The 23,133-nt window shown below is 43.5% G+C and overlaps 1 protein-coding gene across 2 annotated transcripts in view; it reads left to right on the plus strand.

Moving 5' to 3' along the window:
* The window catches only part of wdr11 (WD repeat domain 11), a 126,063-nt gene that overhangs the window by 11,622 nt on the left and 91,308 nt on the right, over nucleotides 1-23,133 (plus strand). For both annotated transcript variants that reach the window (XM_070876672.1, XM_070876673.1), the window contains exons 2-4: nucleotides 2,962-3,073; nucleotides 14,172-14,325; nucleotides 22,235-22,408. In XM_070876672.1, coding sequence (XP_070732773.1) covers nucleotides 2,962-3,073; nucleotides 14,172-14,325; nucleotides 22,235-22,408 — 440 coding nt within the window. The remainder of the gene's footprint in view (nucleotides 1-2,961; nucleotides 3,074-14,171; nucleotides 14,326-22,234; nucleotides 22,409-23,133) is intronic.

Consider the following 23,133-nt stretch of genomic DNA (forward strand, 5'->3'; position numbering starts at 1 on the left):
AGTTGCTTAGTATGGTTTATTGGGCCAGATTTTGCAGTAGCAGGGCATCTAATGATGTCTGTCGTTCGTTAGACTTGCCCCTGCACCCTTCAGCTCAAAAACTGTTGCCCACAAAGTTGCTGAAAATGCAAGCTGATAGCAGTTTCAGCAGCAGAAGAGCTGAGGCAGGGGCGGAGGCGGGCAATGTTACGGAGGTGGAAAAAGGCGGTTTTAGTTATGCTGCGGATATGTGGCTGGAAACTCATTTCAGGGTCAGAAATGACACCTAGGTTGCGAACAGTCTTGTTCACCCTCGGATTGATGCTGGGGAGAGGGATGGAGTCAATTAGGGAACGTAATTTGTGGCGGGGACCAAAGATAATAAATAGCTTTGGTCGTCCCAATATTTATTTGGAGAAAATTTCTGCTCATTAAGTACTGGATGAGGGACAAGCAATCTGACAATTTAGATACCAAGCAGGGGTCGAGAGAAGTGGTGGAGAGGTAGAGCTGGGTGTCAGTGTACATGTGGAAACTGACTCCATGTTTGCGGATGATATCGCCAAGGGGCAGCATATAGATGAGAAATAAGAGGGGACCAAGGACAGATCCTTGTGGGAAACCAGAGGTAATGCTGCGGGAGTGGGAAGAGAAGCCATTGCTGGAGATTTTCTGGCTACGAATAGATAGATAAGAATGGAACCAGGCGAGTGCAGTCCCACCTAGCTGGACATTGGTGGAGAGGCGTTGGAGGAAAATGGAGTGGTCAACTGTGTCAAAGGCTGCAGACAGGTCCAGAAGGACGAGGAGGGATAGTTTACCTTTGTCACAGTCACAAAGGCTGTCATTTGTGACTTTGAGAGTCGTTTTGGTACTGTGGCAGGGGCGAAAGCCAGATTGAAGGGATTCAAACATTGAATTCATTGAAAGGTGATCACGGACTTGGGAGGCAACAACACGTTCAAGTACTTTGGATAGGAAAGGGAGGTTGGAGATGGGGCGACAGCTAGCAAGCAAAGTGGGGTCAAGGGTTGGTTTTTTTGAGAGGGATGATGACAGCAGATTTGAAGTAGAGGGGAACAGTACCAGAAGACAGAGAACCGTTAACAATGTCGGCTAACATGGGAGCCAGAAAAGAAAGTTGGGTGGTCAGCAGTTTAGTGAGAATAGGGTCAAGAGAGCAGCCAGTGGGTCTCATGGATAAGATGAGTTTGGAGAGATTAAGAGGGGAGGTCAAAGAGAAACTAGAATAAGATGTGAGTTTAGGACTAGGGCAGGTGGCAGCGTCAGAGGAAGTTTGGCCCTGTGGGCTAGGGGAAGGAAGGGAACTCGCAGAGGCAGCTGATCGGATGGTCTCAATCTTTGATACAAAGACGTCCATGAACTCCTCACATTTGTTGGTGGAGACGTGGGAGAGGGGTTTAAGGAGACTATTAGCAGCAGAGAATAGAAGCCGGGGGTTATTTTTGCAATCCAGAATGATCATGGAATAGTGAGCAGTTTTTGTAGACAGGAGTAAGAACTGTGATAGTGTTTTGTGTGTTCGAGCCAGATCTGGCGGTGAATGGCTAAACCAGTTGTCTGCCACATCCGTTCAAGTCTGCGCCCTTTTGACTTGAGGGAGCGAAGATGAGGGCTGTACCGGGGGAACAGTAAGGGTGGGAGAGAGAGTAATCATTTTAATAGAATCAAGGGCATCAAAGGTGGTAGTGAGAGTGTGATTGAGCAGATCGGTGGCTGAAGAAATGTCATTGTTAAAAGAAGGCCAAAGGTTGGACAGTTTCGAGTTGATAAATGCAGTTGTAATAGAATTTGTAGAGACTTTTTTCCCAGGGGCGGATGCAGAAGGAAGTAGGTTTGGATTTGGGAAGGGGAATATGGGTCGGGAGTGATACAAGGTACCTCCATAACCAATGAGATTTATGGATTGCGAATTCTACAGTAATTCTGCCTGACTGAAATAGATCAACGTCTATTTGGACAAAAACAAATTTTGGTTTTAAGTGGCGAGTTATACTAGAGCACCAATACTTGTAGATGGAACTCTAAATTGGCAGTGCTGGTGCAGATGCAGTCTCTATTGTGTTATGAAGAGAATTTCTGCCTCGCAGTGATGAAAGAGTGATGGTATAACTCTGGTGTCTGGTCCCATTCTGACTGAAGGCAGCTAGTTGAGATGCTTTTGGTGGGACCCACCTTGAACTGCTTGAGGTCAACACCGTATGAGGTATGATTTCAGTGAGAATCAGGCTGGGTTTAAAAACATCTTTCAGCTTCCTTTGGACTTACTGGGCACTTTATAACCTTAACCAGAGGCTTTTTTAATGTTTAGAGACAATGGACTCTCCTGAACGTTTAAAATGTACTTTCTCTGAGCAGACCACATGTTCTCAATGCTCTTAGGCAATTTGCAGTTCACATAAAATAGATGCTGCTGACAGCAAACCACTCTTTGTATCTCCTGCTCTGAGTGAAATATTATCGTGCCCGACACTACCAGCTCCCAATTTATGCTCTGCCCATGACAGTGGAGTTCTGAGCATGTGTGTGACATGAACAAAATCAAGGACGAGAAACCATTTAAAAATCAATTTTTTTCCTTGTGAAATGAAGTCAACAAGGCCCTAGTCACTTATTGGGAATGTTGTTTTGGATTAATCTAGCATCTGTAATTTATACACCTCCCTAATTTATACAGTGTGATTTACAATCTAAAGGTAATTGAGTAGTCAGAAGGGCAACATTAACATATTTTTGATACCCACTTAAGCATTTCTATTGAATCCCGGCAGTGATGTATTTTATTCTACAGTACACCTAAACTATTAAAATTTGATTTGGCAGCTTTATTTGGAGGTATAACTTTAAAAAAAAAATTACAAATAGCTCTGAAATTGCATTGGTGAAACTAATTATGGGAACGTTTTGTATACCGTATTGTTTTCTGTCTTTAAATAATTAACTGCAGTTTTTTTCTTCCAGGGGTTGGCAAGGATTAATTGCTCATGGCTGCCATTCACTTGTATTGATCATTGATCCATGCACCTCGCAGACAATTCAGGTTCTGGAACGGCACAAAGCAAATGTTGTGAAGGTAATTATTATTGTTCACCAAGAGTATTGGCTAGATTTGGAGTGCATCTGCCAACCTATTAAGTACACTCATGCTGTAATGCAATACTTTAGTAGCAAATAATTAAATTTGTTAAAATGGATACTGCTGTTGGCAAATGTTAAAAGAAAACCCTTTAGCAATTTCTTTAATATAAAATACTTTAGTCTAAAATTAAAGCATACTGCTCCTTTAACTATTAATTACTCCACGTTTCCACTTGTCTGTTTTAGAATTGGAGAGAAACCTTTCAGTTTTTCTAGTGCTAACCTGGTAAGAATGCTATGTCGTATTGATGTTCAATATCAAGGGACTATGCTTAAACAAAGGGGACTACAGTGGGATGAGGGCAGAGTTGGCTAAAGTAGACTGGAAACACAGACTAAACGGTGGCACAATTGAGGAACAGTGGAGGACTTTTAAGGAGCTCTTTTATAGTGCGCAACAAAAATATATTCCAGTGAAAAAGAAGGGCGGTAAGAGAAGGGATAACCAGCCGTGGATAACCAAGAAAATAAAGGAGAGTATCAAATCAAAGACCAATGCATATAAGGTGGCCAAGGTTAGTGGGAAACTAGAGGATTGGGAACATTTTAAACAACAGCAAAGAATGACTAAAAAAGCAATAAAGAAAGGAAAGATAGATTACGAAAGTAAACTTGCGCAAAACATAAAAACAGATAGTAAAAGCTTTTACAGATATATAAAACGGAAAAGAGTGACTAAAGTAAATGTTGGTCCCTTAGAAGATGAGAAGGGGGATTTAATAATGGGAAATGTGGAAATGGCTGAGACCTTAAACAATTATTTTGCTTCGGTCTTCACAGTGGAAGACACAAAAACCATGCCAAAAATTGCTGGTCACAAGAAAGTGGGAAGGGAGGACCTTGAGACAATCACTATCACTAGGGGGGTAGTGCTGGACAGGCTAATGGGACTCGAGGTAGACAAGTCCCCTGGTCCTGATGAAATGCATCCCAGGGTATTAAAAGAGATGGCGGAAGTTATAGCAGATGCATTCGTTATAATCTACCAAAATTCTCTGGACTCTGGGGAGCTACCAGCGGATTGGAAAGCAGCTAATGTAATGCCTCTGTTTAAAAAAAGGGGGCAGACAAAAGGCAGGTAACTATAGACCGGTTTGTTTAACATCTGTAGTGGGGAAAATGCTTGAAACTATCATTAAGGAAGAAATAGCGGGACATCTAGATAGGAATAGTGCAATCAAGCAGACGCAGCATGGATTCATGAAGGGGAAATCATGTTTAACTAATTTACTAGAATTCTTTGAGGATATAACAAGCATGGTGGATAGAGGTGTACCGATGGATGTGGTGTATTTAGATTTCCAAAAGGCATTCGATAAGGTGCCACACAAAAGGTTACTGCAGAAGATAGAGGTACACGGAGTCAGAGGAAATGTATTAGCATGGCTAGAGAATTGGCTGGCGAACAGAAAGCAGAGAGTCGGGATAAATGGGTCCTTTTCGGGTTGGAAATCCGTGGTTAGTGTTGTGCCACAGGGATCGGTGCTGGGACCACAACTGTTTACAATATACATAGATGACCTGGAAGAGGGGACAGAGTGTAGTGTAACAAAATTTGCAGATGACACAAAGATTAGTGGGAAAGCGGGTTGTGTCGAGGACACAGAGAGGCTGCAAAGAGATTTGGATAGGTTAAGCGAATGGGCGAAGGTTTGGCAGATGGAATACAATGTCGGAAAGTGTGAGGTCATCCACCTTGGGGGAAAAAAAAAGTAAAAGGGAATATTATTTGAATGGGGAGAAATTACAACATGCTGAGGTGCAGAGGGACCTGGGGGTCCTTGTGCATGAAACTCTTTTTGGAGTTCACCTGCAAAACATAAAACATTAAACTGTGCCACCCGACCTGGGTGACACTCCAGACATTTACAAGGCCCTTTTTTTTCCCCCTTTTTTTTGTTTTTTTTTCTGTTTTTTTTTGGCACTAAATTCACAATTTTCCCCAGTGCCCCCTATAAAAGGGAAGGGGGACACTAAAAGCACCGGCAATGAAAACAAATTAAACTTTAAAACGTAAAATCAAATTAAAATTTGGTTGCCGGGCGTGATGATGCACTCCAGTCCCTCCGGTGCCCACCTCTCGCGGAAGGCCGCGAGTCCTTGTGCATGAATCCCAAAAAGTTAGTTTGCAGGTGCAGCAGGTAATCAGGAAAGGCGAATGGAATGTTGGCCTTCATTGCGAGAGCGATGGAGTACAAAAGCAGGGAGGTCCTGCTGCAACTGTATAGGGTATTGGTAAGGCCGCACCTGGAGTACTGCGTGCAGTTTTGGTCACCTTACTTAAGGAAGGATATACTGGCTTTGGAGGGGGTACAGAGACGATTCACTAGGCTGATTACGGAGATGAGGGGGTTACCTTATGATGATAGATTGAGTAGACTGGGTCTTTACTCGTTGGAGTTCAGAAGGATGAGGGGTGATCTTGTAGAAACATTTAAAATCATGAAAGGGATAGACAAGATAGAGGCAGAGAGGTTGTTTCCACTGGTAGGGGAGACTAGAACTAGGGGGCACAGCCTCAAAATACGGGGGAGCCAATTTAAAACCGAGTTGAGAAGGAATTTCTTCTCCCAGAGGGTTGTGAATCTGTGGAATTCTCTGCCCAAGGAAGCAGTTGAGGCTAGCTCATTGAATGTATTCAAGTCACAGATAGATAGATTTTTAACCAATAAGGGAATTAAGGGTTACGGGGAGAGGGCGGGTAAGTGGAGCTGAGTCCACGGCCAGATCAGCCATGATCTTGTTGAATGGCGGAGCAGGCTCGAGGGGCTAGATGGTCTACTTCTGTTCTTAATTCTTATGTTCTTATGTAATAGGCTAATGAATAAGGTCAGAGCATGCAGTCGGGACAAGTTGCAGAATGGATAGCTAGCTGGTTGCAAGACAGAAAACAGAGAATAGGTGGAAAGAGTGGCGGGAAGTGGGGTCCCACAAGGATCAGTGCTGGAACCACTTCATAATTTATATTAACGATTTAGACTTTGGAATCAAGCATGCAATTTCTAAATTTGCGGACAACACCAAATTGGGAGGGGATAGTCAAGACTGAGGAGGACTGCAACAAATTACAAGAAGACATTAATAAACTTGCAGAACAGACAAAATTGGCAAATTAATTTCAACATAGATAAGTATGAGTTATTACATTTTGGTAAGAAAAATAAGAAGGTCACATATTACTTGGAAATAAGAATCTAAATGGAGTAGAGGGGAAAAGGGATCTTGGAGTACAAATACATAAATCACTAAAAGTAGCAAAACCGGTTAATAAGGCCACTAAAAAAGCAAACCAAGTTAAAACTCCGCAGTGTTCGGGGTGACCCGGATGTCCGACCAGAACTCCTCCCTCCAGTAAATATAAGAAAAGGATTTTTTCTTTGCAAAAGCCCATAGAAAGTCTGTGGGCAAGTGTAAGTGTAATGAATGATTAGCACCATTCGTTATAATTTCAGAATAAGGGGTCGCCCATTTAAAACGCAAATGAGGAGGAATTTATTTTCTGATGGTTGTGAATCTTTGGAATTCTCTACCACAGAGAGCTGTGGAGGCTGGGTCATTGAATACATTTACGGTGGAGATTTTTGAATGATAAGGGAGTCGAGGGTTATAGGGAGAGGCCAAGATCAGATCAGCCATGATCTTATTGAATGGCGAGTGGCCTCGAGGGGCCAAATGACCTAAGCCTGCTCCTATTTCTTATGTTCACCGCTGACCACAAAATCCGGGCCTGTGTTCCTTCAGGTGATTTCATTTTCAGTAGTGAGGCTCAAAACAACTTGCAGCAATTTGTTCTGTCAGTGCGAATTTGTTATTTTATTCTTGGCTTATGGAGCTAATCATGGATTCGGTGTTTGGCAGAAAATGCTGGACCTGAGCAGGTCAGGCAGCATTCTTGGAGAGAATGTTACGGACCATTGACCTGTAATGTTTCCCCTCCTTTCCTCTGTCGACATATGCCTGGCCTGCCTGGCCTTCTGAGTATTTCCAGCAATTTCTGTTTTAATTTCAGATTTCCAACATTTGCAGTATTTTGCTTTTGTTTCAGTGTTTGACGGTTAACACTGTTCTGAAAAATTGCCAGTTAACATTCATCAACTGCTTATCCGATTTTAACTATGCATAGCATCAAGTGATGATATTTTGCTTGTCGTTAAAACAAAACTAGTAATTAATAGGTTTTGATTAATTTTGTACCCTTGAAGAGCATAAGAAATAGGAACAGGAGTAGGCCATTCAGCCCTTTGAGTTTGATCCGACATTCAATAAGATCATGGCTGATCTTTTGCCTCAACTTCACCTTCCTACGCTATCCCGGGAACATCAATGTTCCTGTTAAAATGCGCCTGATCTGGAGGTCCTGCGCAAGCCGCTCAATGGCTTTACGATTGAAATAACCGCGCATGTGCGAGAAATTGGACTGCGCAGCCTGTTAAAGGGGCGACGCACCCAAAACAAATTAGCGGGAACATTGCCCACATCCCTTGATTCCCTTAGTATCCAAAAATCTACCGATCTCTGCCTTGAATATACTCAATGACTGAGCATCTACAGCCCTCTGGGGAATAGAATCCCAAAGATTCTCACTGGTATTTAATAAATCAGATATTTAATGATATCTGATGTCCTCAACATAATTCATATGGGTGTGAAGTAAAAATAGAAATGTATGTTTTAGTGGAGGGATGTGACAAATGAATAGCAGATGGTAACAAAATGGTTAGCTACTATTTCTAGAACTCTTTTTCCCTCAGAGCTATCAACTTGCGCACTGAAAGTTTGTTGAAATATAAATGATTATTATGCTAGCAAGTATAATTAACGTTGAACCAACAGGAAGCTCATGACTGGAGAGAAACACACTGGTGATTTTTGGGGTTTCCATTAACGAGTAACATTGTCTAAAAGGTCAAAAAGTTCTCTGCTTTTTAAGGGGATCCGCAGTATTAAAATATCCATTGAAGATCTGTGAGTGAAAGACCATGCTGATCTCAGAGACAGACTAACAAAGGTACTACTGTATGGTCTACATCCTGTGTGTGAAGGTACGTGTGATGGGGAGGGTGGGAAATCTGTTAAGCAACATTACTTGCAAAGGCGTCTTTGATGCAACAGTGGAAAATCTGTCAGCATTCTTGAAGGTGCAAAAGATTCCCAAATTGATGTACATATGCAAAAACAAATACTGCCAATCGTGGGATTGCGGTTTGATCATTATTAAGGCTAAAGAAAATTTACTGTTTAGCCACCAGTTAGTTTCAGGTGCCCAAAAATAAAATCCATCCCCAAAAGTGATTTTCCAAGGTGCTTAAGAAGTAAAGAACACAACATACCTGAATGATATAAATCCAGTTACTTTCTGGAGGTGATCACAAGATGGCATACGTTCTTTGGAGTCAATACTGCAAGGAATCCTCTCATCGGCAACATCTATACTGGATAAGTATCTGCTATAGGGGCAATATTTGTTATCACTAACCCAAGTCAAGGGAACTAAGTGTGGAAAAATGTGGTGGGATTGCAAATCATGGGCTTGGAGGCGTAGATTTCCCTTATCTGGCTGTCCCTTCTGTATAATTACTCGATTACTGTGTGCTCCATTAGCTGCTGTTGAGGAGCTGAAATGTTTCTATTATTTGAGTTGATATTAATTTGAAAATTAAATCTTGGCAGATGGAGTGTTTTACTGTGTTGCTTTTGTGCTAATTTTGATACTTGTGTTTGGTAGGATTTGGTCATTGCTGTGTTTTTTGTGATGTGTGTAATGCTTTACTTTTGCCTGGAATAGTGTATGGGAGTATGGGTGGTAACTGCTTCAAGATTCACTGGGCTGTTCTCATAACTTGCATTAACAGAGCAGCTGTGGGTGCAGAGAGTTGTAAAATGATGGGCCACCATGGAAGGGAAAGTGAGTGCCTAACTTGGAGGAAACCCCTTCCAGTTTAAAAAAAATGATACAGATGGAAGGTTACTTTCTACTAAGAGTGCAACCTGTGGGCTTTTCTTCTTTAAATGTTGCCTAGGGGCATAAACATTATCCTTCATACTGTTAACTTGGCTTAATAATGTTACAGTAAAGCCCTCCTTCAAAAAAAACACCTTTTACTAACCAAAGCAACCAAAGTGTATTAATTAGTGGAGGCATAATTTAATTCTTCGAATTATGGTGCCCATAATTTCAAGGGCGTTCTGAGCTGGGGTAGAAGATGTTACTGTTGCCAGAGGCTAATTCTATGGGCTCAATTTTTCCCAATGCTGTTTTTTGGCGTATTGCCAGAGTTACGCTCGCTTTTCTTGGCCCCAACTACTCCAAAAAAAAGTAGCAAGTTTCCCTGTTCTATTTTTTGAAATTGGCGCCCCGCAGCCTGTCCTGTAGCCTCGGGGAGTGGAGTTTAATGTCTGCGCTGAAAAACGATGCCGCCCCTTCTGCACATGCGCAAAAAAAAGGAAGTTTTTGATGTGATTCTTATGGACGCGCATGTCTAGTACAGCTCCCGATCTGTATTCGGCCAATTTAAAGAGCCAGTTGTGTGTGAGAACTTTAATTCTCATTGGAAAAATCGGAGCTGCAATACAAGATGCAATGTGGCACAAGACCAAGAATTTCTTACAGGATGAAGTGGAGGCACTAGTTACTGTAATTGAATGCAAATGGCACGAGCTGGACACCAGCAGAGGTCACACAAAAGTTCCACCAAAAGAAATGAAGAAACGTTGGAACCAACTTGCAGAAGATTACTGTGCAATGGTGACCACCCCGAGGTCTGGAGGCCAGTGCAAAAAGAAATGGCAGGACCTTGGTCGAGTAGTTAGTGTAAATAATATTTTCATTAATTCAATGGAATTGCAATTGTAAATTTGTCCAACTGTATATGTCCCACCCAGCAGAAAGACATCCTCTCTTTAAAAAGTTATGTTTTCATCTTTGCAGAGGAAAGTGGCACCTAACAAAACGGAACGAACTCTGAACAGGAGGAGGCCCGGCAAATCTGCACCCACTGAAACCTTTGGAAGAGAGGGTCGCTGCTTTGGTGGGTCCTGCCTGGAGAAAAGCAACCACCACTGCACAAGCTGGGCCCACAATCAAGGGAGAGGGCAAGTCCTGCAAACTCCACAGTTTGGCTTTGCTAAATGTTAAGTAATGCGCGGGCTAGCCAAGTTTCGGTTCATGGGGATGTCTCCGTCAGCTACGCTTTGGTTGATGCAATGTGCTATCATTCATCGTATCCCTTCAAATCAGCCTGCTGCCTGCGCTGTGTGAGCCTACTCTTGCCACGCACCCTGCCCCCTCCTCTGCTGCTAACCATTTGTCGATTCGGTTATATTTTGCAGAACTTGCGGCCAACCCTGATGGTGCAGAAGAAGATTCGGACGAGCCTGAAGAGGAGAACATTTTCCAATCCCGCCTTCCAGACCAAGAGCATGGGGGGGGGCAGGTGATGGATGAAGCCCACACTGTTGTACTCACACTGGTGGAGGTGCAGGTGCCGTCCATTGAGGTGCCAGCCCCTTCCCTGAGTGATTTGAGTGTTGGTGGGACATTCCATGGTTTCGCACCATCCAAGGCTGGGGATTCCAGTTCGGTGCAGTGAGGCACATCCAGGGCTCCACTGTCCGAGGCTGCAGGTCCCAGTGGGATGCAGTGAGCCACACCCAGGGTGAGGAGGGGAAGGAGAGCTCGACAGTGCTCTCCTGAGGTGCAGGATCTAACAGATGCGGTTTAGATGATGGCAATGAGGGCGGAGGGCATTGACCTTAGGCGATCACTCCTGGACACCATCAGTGAGGTGGGTGATTAGGCATCGGAACTGTCGGGAGAAGTAACAACACTCGAGAAATGGGAACACTGTCCGGGCACATGACAGAGGGAATGTCTCAGTCAGTCAAAACAATGTTGGTGAACATGAGGGAGGGAATGTTCCAGCTAGTTGACACACAGTCAGGGCACATGAGGGAGGGAATGTCGAAGTTAGCTGCTGCAAAAGGAGAACACGCCCAGACCCCGCGCCCATTGGCAGAATCAACTGCCACTCCCACTCCAATCCCCAGACCAGCCTCTGAAGAGGCCCAAGCCGGGCCCTCCACATTACCCCCGCCACCCCCTATCAAGAAGTGCGCATTACCCGAGATGTTCGAAAGAATCAGCTTGGTACCAACCCGAGAAATGCTGCGCCATCACCTGTGAGCAGGGGTGGAGTCACCAAGACCAAGCCAGCAGGTGGTCTTAGAATAAGGTGGAGGAGAGATGGGTGCAGCCTTTCTTTGCTGCTGTTGTTGTTGTTACTGTTCTCAAATTAAAAGATTTTTGTAAGTTATGTAAATGTACAAGTTTAGAAGTTTTTAAGTGGTCTTAGAGTTTGTAAGTGAGCTTAACTGAAAACTTGAAAGTTAGATACAAGAATATTATAATTTAAGTTTGTTAAACTTTTGAATAAAATATATTTTAAGTTATAATTGAATCATTATTTGTTCCATTATTAACACAACTTTTTGAAGTAAACAAGAATAATTTCCATCAGTTGTTCCATCAACACAACTTTACGGAATAGGTCCAAACAGTAAACATGGTCCATGTGGAATAGTTGCCATTGAGCCTTCAGGCAGCAAAGTGTTCAAGGATGAGCTGCTGGCACAAGGCTCGAGTAATCGTTAAAGGGGCATAGCGGCCCGCCCTCCTCCGCCGTCGTGCTCCGGGTTAAGGTAGTTGAATGGCTTCCTCGTCTTCTGCATCTTCCTCATCATCATCAGCCACTCTCACCTCAGGTGAGTCTTCTACTACCAGCTGCTGTTGCCTCATGATGGCTAAGTTATGCAGCATGCAGCACCCAACAGTGAACTGATCGACAATCTCAAGGGAGTATTGCAAGTAGCCTCCGGAATGGTCCAGGCATCGGAAACGCTGTTTCAAGATGCCAATGGTCCTCTCTATGATGCTGCACGTCGCAATGTACGACATGTTGTATTCCCGGTCAGCTTCCGTCCGGGTTACACGTGGGGGCGTTATGAGCCAGGTGGCGAGGCCGTACCCTTTGCCTCCCAATAGCCAGCCTTGTCTTTTTGGCCGCTGCTGAAACATGGCAGATATAACGCTCTCGTGTAGGATGAACGTATATGTGTGCTTCCAGGGTATCTTGCATCAACTGCCATGATGTGATGCATGTCGTCATACATGAGCTGCACATTAATTGAGTGAAAGCCTTTTTCTGTTCCTGTACATCTCTGAATCCTCCAAAGGTGCTTGCAAGGCAATGTGGGTATAATCAATGCAGCCCTGTACCTTTGTGAAGCCAGCAATCCTGGAGAAGTCCACAGCCCTTTCATGTATTGCCTGGGCGGTCATGGGGAACTTTATGTAATCATTCCTCCGGGCATATAATGCAGCAGTCACCTGCCGAATGAAGATATGTGTTGCATGTTGAGAAATGGCGCACACATCCCCAGTTGTAGCCTGGAACGATCCAGATGTATAGAATGAAAGTGCAGCTGTAACCTTCACTTCAGCTGACAAAGCAGTCCTCCTGACGCATCTAGGGTGCAGGTCTGCTTTTACTGACTCACAGATCTCGGTTACAACTTCTTTGCGGAAACACAGCCTTCTGCCACAGTCTACATCACTCAGGTGGAGGTATGAACGCCTGTCTCGATACACCCGATGTGGGTAAGGCCTCCTGCCCATCATCCAACAGACTCTGAGGTTCCTCATGTGATGACGTCGAATCAATTGTCTCCTCTGCAGCACCATGATGCAGAAGGCTTGCACAATGTATGGCATTGTCAGTATTGCCCCCATGATTAAATTTTACCTTTGCAAGAAGCTCAAAATGACATGCAGGACAAGGTTGTTTGTTCTCTCTCCTAAAGTTCGACGCCCTAGTATGGACCACACACAGATCTGAGCAGGTGCATTGATCGGGAACTCCCCCGGGCTTCATTTGATGCGTGGTATAGGCTTCTCATGCCTTCCGTTGCCTTCCCCCCCCCCCCCTCCCCCTCCCCCTCCCCGTGGGCTTCTTTTCAAGTCAACCCCTGTGTCCGGCAAGGGACCGATTCTGCCGGCCGTCGCTCTGACCCTCGAGCCCGGTTTGGAGACATTCGGTGGTGGCGTGTCAGTTTTTTAAAAAACTGAAAACTTAAAGAAATTCATTAAACTTTCAGTTCCTGCATTTTAATATTTAAAAATTTAAGCTTGATTATGGATCTTTATGTGTTCTTGACTCCCTCCAAAACTTTGCATAAAAACAATGGCGTCTTTCTGCGGCGGTTTTTTAATGTACGCTGGTTTCTCTTACGTGCCCAGAAGGTTTTTCGGGAGTGTTCACATACGCCGTCCTAGGAGAAATTTAAATTGGCCAAACTTCCATAATTGTGAAAAACTGGCGTAGTCATCAGGTTAGGCCCCCTATGACGCAAAAAAAACTAACCTAAAAAAATCGTAACTAACTGAGTTACACTGGTGCACAAAAAGATTGGGGAAACTTTGATATTTAAATTTAGGCCAAAAAAAGTGACGCGTGACAACAAAACGATGCAAATCACTGGGGAAAATTGAGCCCAATGCTTGTAAAGTTTACTTAAGGTTGTGTTTAGACCTGTGAATTGCCAATATGAACCCAGTACCTTCGGACTCCTCAATACTTTTCAACATGCTTGCCAATAATGTAGATTCTTATTGATGTTGGTGCTGTTCGAAGATCTTATCTAGGTGAATGTACTTTGATATCCATTTATGCTTACTGTATTGAACTTTAGCATACAGGCAGTTTCTTGTAGAGATTTTTCACCAGCTGATAGGTTTTTCACTAGATGATTCCAACGGGCATTATTCCTGTAATGTGTTTAGTTTTTAATCTGTTTATTTTGGCAACTACTGATCCTGATGTCCAATGGCTGACAAGTCTAAATTGAATTCTGATGAAGAGTTGCACACCTAAAATGTCATAACTTGCCTGTTCTACAGATGCTGAATGACATGCGGTATATTTCTAGCATTTTCCTCTTTTTATTTCTAATTTCAGGGTCTGGTTTAATTTTCACAGGTAAAATGGGCTCGAGAAAACTACCACCATAACATTGGCTCTCCCTATTCTTTGCGTCTGGCATCTGCAGATACTGTGGGAAAGATCATAGTTTGGGATGTTGCTACAGGAGTAGCTCGATGTGAGATTCAGGAGTACACCAAACCCATTCAAGGTAAGAGATCAAGTTATGATTGAAGCTGGCGTAGCGCAAGTCTAGTGAGTTCTACACCGATGCAGTGTGATGCTAATGTTTACGGGAACAGTAGCATAGTGGTTATGTTACTGGACTAGTGATCCAGAGGCCTGGACTAATGATTGGGGGACATCAGTTCAAATTCCAGCATGGCAGCTGATGTCCTTACCCGGTATGGTTTATATGTGACTCCAGACCCACAGCAATGTGCTTGACTTTTAACTGCCCTCTGAAATGGCCGAGCAAGCCACTCAGCTGTATCAAACCGGTAGGAAAGTCTTCACCTCAGGACTGCAGCAGCTCAAGGCGGCGGCTCACCACCACCTTCTCGAGAGCAATTGGGGATGGGCAATAAATGCCCTTGTCAGTGATACCCACATCCCATGAATAAATTAAAAACATTGAAAAAGTAGACTATTCTCTGTTGCTGAGCCGCCTTTTAAATATATAGGGGTTCGAAATGTGCCTAAGCCGCTCACCGATATTTTAGAGCTGGTTTCAGAAGTTCGAGTCCGGAGTCCCCACAGCTGCAAGCTTTTGTTTAACGAACTTCTGCTTTCATCATCTGCTAATTCTCTCTGACTATTTCTCTCTGGTTTTTAAATCTGTTTATATATTTACGTCCTTTACCTGATGGTTTACATATTGAAGCTTATTACTGTTAGACTGACTTACTCTGACAAAATGATGGAGTGATCATGCCTCTTAATTTGTTTTTGAAATTTGATATTCTTATCTTGGGCCAGATTGTAATTTACTTAGTGTCTTTGAAAATTATTAAAAATTCTCCAATTTTACTGTAACAGGCAACTAATGGGAGGCGGAGGCTTCATTAATGGTCGCATCTTCAACCATGGTAGGGCCAGCATGCTAGTGCAAGAGACAAGGCCAGAGTGTTTGCAAACACCTTTAGCCACAAGTGCCGAGTGGAAAATCCTACTCTGCCTCCTTTTGAAGAACTAACCATCATAGATGCCAGTGTGCAACCAATTTTGTTTGCTCCATGTGTCTGAGTGCACTGGACACAGCAAAGCCATAGACCCCATGACAACATCCCCTTTTAGTGCTGCAGACCTGCGCCCCAGAAGTAGCAATCCCTCTAGCCAAGTTGTTCCAGTCCAGCTGTGATGCTGGCATTTACTTGACAATGTGGAAGATTGCCCAGGCATGTCCTATCTCCCCCCAAAAAGGATAAATCAAACCCAGCCAGTTGCTGTCCCATTAGCCCCATGCTGATCATCAGTATCGTGCTGGTAGGAGTCATCAATAGTGCCATCAAATGGCACCTAATCATCCATAACCTGCTCACCAATGCTCAGTTCAGGTTCTGCCAGAGCCACTCGACTCCAGATTTCGCCGCAACCTTAATCCAGAATGGAACGTGCGAGCTAAATGCCAGAGGAGAGGTGAGAGTAGCTTTTCTCGACACCTTGCCAGCATTTGACCAAGGATGGCGCCAAGAAATTCTTAAAAACGGAGGTTATTGGGGGTGAAAGGGAAAACCCTTCTTTGGCCAGAATCACACCTGACATGGAGATGGTCGTGGTTGTCAGAGGCCCCAATGCAGCACCAAAACATTGCTGCAGGAGTTTCTCAGAGAAGTATCCTTGGCACAACCATCTTCAGCTGCTTCAGCAATGACCTTCCCTAAATAAAAGTAAGGAATTGGACTGTTCACTGACTACTCCATAATGTTCAGTTCCATTCACAACTTCTTTTATAATGAAGCGGCCCAGGCCAACAAAATACAAGCTTGGGCTGACAAGTGGTAGGCAATATTTGTGCCACACAAATGCCAGGCAGTGACCATCTCCAACAAGAAAAGACCCTGACTCCTCTTCCTGACCTTTATTGGCACCATCATCACAGAGTCCTCCACCATCAACATCTTGGGGGTTACCATTGAGCAGACGGCTACCTGGATCATGGCTCTAACAGTAGGGCAAAGACTGGTACTCTGTAAGGAGTGGTTCAGCGCTGTGGTCGCAAGCTCTACACCATTGTTGCCGTCTCCATCCCAATCCCCTTTCCCGGCCGCTGAATCAGGCTCTGTCAGGCTGAACCAGACTGTTCGTGACCTTGGCATCTTATTTGACTCTGATTTGATCTTTCAATCCTGTATCCTCGCACAAAGACCGCTTACTTCTACCTTCATAAAATTGCCTACCTCAGCCCATCTGCCACTGAAACCTTAAGCCATGCCCTTGTCACTTCCAGACTCTACTATTCCAATGCTATCCTGGATGGCCTTCTAAACTCCAGCTCATCCAAACCCATCTACTGCCTATATCCTTTTGCACTCACCCATCATGCCTGTCTCTGCTGACTTTATTGGCTCCTGGTCCTCCAATGCCTTAAATTAAAAATTCTCATCCTTGTGTTTAAATCCTTCCATGGCTTTTCCCCTCCCTACCTCTGTAATCTCCTCCAACACTAACAACCCCATGCCTGAATGCTCTTTTCTCCTGTATCCCCACAGTTGGCAGCCATGCCTTCAGCCACCTATGCACCTCCCAAAACCCCCCCTCCTCTCCATTTTCCTCTTTTCTTTTTCCTTACCATCGTTAAAACTCACTTCTTTGATACAACTTTTGCTCACCCCTCGTACTATCTCCTTTCGCTTGACATCCTTTTCTTCCTTGTATCTTTTGGATGCTTCTATATGTTCAAGATGCTGTATCAGAGCAAGTTGTTGGAAGCTCATTGTCTTCCCAGGGCAGAACAAATTGCTGTCGCTACCATGGATTCAATATCCACACACTCCATCACTGACGCACTATAATGGCAGTATGTGCTATTTGCAGCATGCACTGCAGCAACTCGCCAAGCTTACTTCAACAGCACCTCCCTCCCTTGTGATCTCTGCCAATGAGAAGAACAAGAGCAAAAATGTCTTGGGAACACCAACAGCTCCAGACTCCTCTCCAAGACACATGCCATCCTGACCTAGACGTATAATGCCATTACTTCAGTGTTACTGGATCAATATCCTGGATTTCCCTACCTAACCCCATTGTGGAAGCACCATCACCAGAAGGACTGCAATGGTTTAAGGAGGCCCACCATCATTCACAGAGCAACTAGCGCTAAACAATTAGTGTGGCTTTGCCAATGTCATCACATCCAGGAAACCAATAAATAGTAATGAAGTTGTGGTCTGAACTCGTGTATGAGATTGTTTTATAATCAGTCCTCGGTATTAATTAGTTTTATGCTTTTTTTTTTAAAGCAGTAGTTTTTATCCTGCCGTGATGGCGTTAATCAATTTGTGTATCTATCACAATCTTCTATGTTCATCTATATTATATTTCCTAAATTTAGGCTTCATTGTTGAGATTATTGAAATTTCCAGAATAAGAAACCTGTTTAGGCAAAATATGTAGGTGTAATCATGAGCACTTGTAAGCATTTCTGTTGTATATTCATGAAATATTGTATTTGTTCTTTGCACGATGTCAATCCATCAACAACCTAGATAGGGTCTAATCTCTATCTCTGCCTCTTTGATTTTCTGGAGTAATGGCAAATCCTTTTACTAGTTTAATAACTTGGACAACCTCGTGTTGGTTTTGTGCTGCAGGTCTCCTCAGGGCATAAAATATTTTCATTAAAGAACATAAAATGACATGAATTATGGTTTTAGTCAATAAATGTTGTCCCAGGGAAGAATTTGAGACTCGTCAAACTTTTATCTTGTTGTCCAGTGCACAATGAGGTATGGGTAGATAATGAAATAAGAAGTGTGTGGGTGAGCACAGACTGAGTTTTAGCAGATTAGAGTGTTGGCATAACATGAAGTCGAGTGTTGAAACCGATTAGCCAATAGGATCCTGCTGTAACATTTAACTGAAAATGCTTGGCTTTATTTGAAATTCTGTTGATAACGTTACCCAGGGACCAGGATTCAGACTGCACGTGAAAAGCCATGTAAAACTATTTCAATACAATAATGGTCCTATTATTTCTTCCAGTTCTGAGACTTGGGATTTTATATTCTCAATCACATTTGCAATTTGTCGTTTGAATTGCAACTTGAAGACTTCAAGGAAGACTTTTTGTAGAATGACCCACACTAAGGCCCCAAGTTTCCACACGTTACAAAACGGGCGCCCCTCCGAGCTGAGCGCTCGTTTTTCGCGCCGGAAAAAAAACGCGCGATTCTGGAGCGCCCTGCAGCTCCATGTCTGCTTGGCGCGGCACCCAGGGGGCGGAGCCTACCACTCGTGCCGATTTTGTAAGTGGGAAGGGGCGGGTACCATTTAAATTAGTTTTTTTCCTGCCGGCAACCCTGCGCGTGCGCGTTGGAGCGTTTGCGCACGCGCAGTGTGAAGGAAACATTGGCACTCGGCCATTTTTGTAGTTCTTTGTAGCTGTTTAATTTTTGAAATTTTTTTAATAAAACCACATTGCCATCAGCACTGAGGCTACCTGCAGCAGTGAGAAGGTGCAGGAAGCCTCAAAGTTGAGGCAGTCGTTTCCCGACGGCCCCCCCCCCCCCCCCCCCCAGTCTTTGGGAATCGCTGTTGAACTTGAGGCTTCCTGCAGCCTTCTCACTGCCTCCTTTTCCCCCCCCCCCAGCCGCCGTCTGGAACGGCTTCCTCTCTTTCCGCCCCCCCCCCCCCCCGCTGCGTTCGGTCGGGCCCGCACTCCCGCCCCCCCCCCCCCCCCCCAATCCGCCGTCGGGAACGGCTTCCTCCTCCCCTCCTGCCGTTGGGAACGAACGGCTGCCTCCTCCCTCCTCCCCCCCCTGCGGGAACGAACGGCTGCCTCCTCCCCCCACCCCCCCCCCCCCCCCCCCCACAGGAACGACTGCCTCAACTTGTGAGGCTTCCTGCAGCATTCTCCCTGGCTGAAGCACTTTCACACAGGTAGGAAGATGGTTTATTTAATCTTTTCTTATAAATTTTTATTTATTTGTATAATATTTGTATAAGTATAAATAAGGATTTATTATAGAATTTAATGACTTCCCTTCCTCCCCCCCCCCCCCCCCCCCCCACCTCGTTCTGGACGCCTAATTTGTAACCTGCGCCTGATTTTTTTAATGTGTAGACAAGGTTTTTTCAGTTCTACAAAAATCTTCACTTGCTCCATTCTAAGTTAGTTTGGAGTACGTTTTCACTGTGAAAACTTTGAAATCAGGCGTCAGTGGCCGGACACGCCCCCTTTTGAAGAAAAAATTCTGTTCCAAAGTGAAACTGTTCTAACTGACTAGAACTGCAGAAAAAAAAAATGTGGAGAATTACAATTTCTAAGATAGTCCGTTCTCCACCAGTTGCTCCTAAAAATCAGGCGCAAATCATGTGGAAACTTGGGGCCTAAAAGTCTTGGGCAAAACATTATTTTGATCATGAACAATGTTGGAATTTTTCTATAGTTCTCTTCAACATTCAGCTGCTGTTTGCTTTTAATTTCCCAGGATGGGAAGATCATGGTTTCCTCATTAATTTCTCTCAGCATCCTAGGATGCATCCGGCCTGGTGATTTATCTACTTTTAAGTACAGACAGCCTTTCTAGTACCACCACTTTATCAATTTTTATCCCATCCAGTATCTCCACCACCTCCTCTTTCACCATGACTTTGGCAGCATCTTCTTTCTTGGTGAAGACAGATGCAAAGTGTTCATTTAGTACCTCAGCCATGCCCTCTGCCTCCATGCTTAGCTCTCCTTTTTGGTCCCTAATCGGTCCCACCCCTCTGCTTACTGCTCATTTATTATTTATATGCCTATAAAAGACTTTTGAATTCTTTCTTATGCTGGCTGCCAATCTATCTAGTACTCTCTCTGCTCCTCTTATTTTCTCTTTTGTTGCCCTACCTTTCCCCCTTGTGGGAATGTACCTCGACTGTACCCGAACCATCTCCTCTTTAAAGGCACCCCATTGTTCGATTACAGTTTTGCCTGCCAATCTTTGATGCCAGTTTACTTGGGCCAGATCCGTTCTCAACCCACTGAAATTTGCTTTCCTTCAATTAAGTATTTTTATTCTAGATTGCTCCCTGTCCTTTTCCATAGCTAATCTAAACCTTATGATACTATGATCACTGTTCCCTAAATATTCCCTTACTGACACTTGCTCCACTTGATCCACCTCGTTCCCCAGAACCAGATCTAGCAATGCCTCTATCCTCGTTAGGTCAGAAACGTACTGATCAAGAAAGTTCTCCTGAACACACTTCAGAAATTCTCCCCCTCTCTGCCTATTAGGATAGTTGAAGTCCTCCATTATTACTACTCTGTAATTTTATGCACCTCTCTGTAATTTCCCTGCAAATTTGCTCCTCTTTATCTTTCCAACAAGTTGATGGCCTATAAGATACACATAGTAGTGTAATGGCACCTCTATTATTTCTTAACTCTAATCAAATAGATTCTGTCCTTGATCCTCTCCAGGACATCCTCTCTCTCCATCACACTAACATTTTCTTTAACCAATACTACCATCCTTTCTTTCCTTCCCTATCTTTTCTGAACACCTTATATCCAGGAATATTTAAACCCATTCCTGCCCTTTTTTGAGCCAGGTCTCCGTTATCGCCATGACATAATATTCCCATGTGGCTATTTACGCCTGCAGCTCACCAAGCTTATTTACCACACTTCGTGTGTTTACACGCACGCACTGTAAACCTGTGTTAGACCTTCTTGTATTCTCTTTTAGTCTGACCCTATCTAATGCCTTACTATTTCTTACTCTAGTGCTATCTGTCTCTCCCCAGAATTTGCGCACTTTGTTTCTCCTTTCTAATGCTACATCCTGGTGCCCATCCCCCTGCCAAATTAGTTTAAACCCTCCTCAACAGCACTAGCAACCCCCCCCCCCCCCTGGTGAGGACATTAGTTCTGGCTCTGTTGAGGTGTAACCCATCCAGCCACGCAGTCATCTGCTCTATCCTATTTCTATACTCACTAGCTCGTGGCACCGGGAGTAATCCAGAGATTACTATCTTTGAGGTCCTGCTTTTTAATCTCTTTCCAAGCTCCCTAAAATCTGCCTGCAGGACCTCACCCCTTTTTCTACCAATGTCGTTAGTAGAGATATGGACAACGACCTCTGGCTGTTCACAATGTTCTGTGGAATTGTCTGTAAACTTTATTTTTTCTTTGGGTGAGCTGGAAAAGGAGCAGTTGGTTTGTTAGGACTCTATTATTAACTCCTTGAGCAAAGATCCCATGGCACTATTTTGAAGAGCAGGGGAGTTATCCCTGGTGTCCTGGCCAATATTGATCCCTCAATCAACACAACAAAAACAGATTATCTGGTCATTATCGCATTGCTGTTTGTGGGAGCTTGCTGTGCGCAAGTTGGCTGCCGCGTTTCCCACATTACAACAGTGACTACACTCCTAAAGTACTTAATTGGCTGTAAAGCGCTTTGAGACGTCCGGTGGTCGTGAAAGGCGCTATATAAATGCAAGTCTTGTTTGCTTTAATTATCAGTTTATAAATTGATAATTAAAGCAAATTACATATAAAATTAATCATCAACAATACATTTTTATTTATTTTAATGCTCACCATGGAAGAGACACTTGGATTGCAGAGTACTGGCTTTGTAATTGTAAGAATTAGTAATGGAATTCTGCCTGCACTGTACTAAGGAATTGATGGATGGGATGGTTGAAACTACTCAATCTTGTTTCACATACTACCTTCTCTGTCGACTGTAAAAGGTACTATCTTTCATTGTCCTACTCTGAAGTTGAACCAGGTCCTAAAGGTGAGACGGTATGCTATATAGTTGTGCCACCCTGTCTCTAGAATCTTAGTTTTTTTTCAGATACTACGATTAAATTATATATTGTTGTAAAACTCATCCACGTTCCTGTTCTCAATCAAAAGGAAATATTGTGACTGACATTTGCTGTTTCTTTCTTGCAAATAGACATGGAGTGGCTATGGAATCAGGATGCCTCCCGGGACCTGCTATTAGCGGTCCATCCACCAAACTACATTGTTCTTTGGAATGCGGATACTGGTACCAAATTATGGAAGAAAAGTTATGCAGAAAACATACTCTCCTTCTCGTTTGATCCTTTTGAGCTGTCGAATCTAGCATGTAAGTTGATTTAAGTTTATCCTTAAATTAAAGGTATTAATCTGATCATTTGGCAAGGCAGGATTAAAACTTGACTTGCTGTTACAGTATAACATCCTCCTGTTGCTGGTTGCAGTGATTTCTGTAAAACAACTATGATCCTACACATCTACCACAATTTAATAATTTACAGTAACTAAAATGTGGTAGATTAAATATTAAACCCTGAGTGATTATCGAGGAAATCCCATATCTTGGAAATTCAAAAGGATTATGCTGCAAGTTTATTTTTTTATAAACCTTATAACAAATTTTGAAAATTGTGTCCAAGACATACTGCATTGACTATATGGGATAGTTAAGGTGCTGGGAACATTGGACTGTGGTGAAACATCATTTGTTTCTGCTTTTCTAACTGCATAAGATTTGATAATCGATGTAAAAATGGTTGTTCCAAATGGGAGTTCAGTCATGTATGTATATATTTTAAAAATCTTAACTTTTTACAACAAAATATATTTTTAATAAAGAAAAAGCTAGAGATCTAGTTTTGTCAGGAATACTCCAGGGCGCCGTCCTTATGCAGCCTAACTGTGGAATGTTCTTTTAAGTGCTGTCCTTCGAGGCCAAGAAATGCCTCCGTAATGTGGTGTGCACTTTATAGCAACATTATGTTTCATCAAGGTTATGAATGGAATATTTTCTACTTTATCTGTAATTTGCAGCAGTTCCACTAACCTCCTGAA

The sequence above is a fragment of the Pristiophorus japonicus genome, chromosome 3 (assembly GCF_044704955.1).
Source record: "Pristiophorus japonicus isolate sPriJap1 chromosome 3, sPriJap1.hap1, whole genome shotgun sequence".
In the NCBI taxonomy this organism is placed as follows: Eukaryota; Metazoa; Chordata; class Chondrichthyes; family Pristiophoridae; genus Pristiophorus; species Pristiophorus japonicus.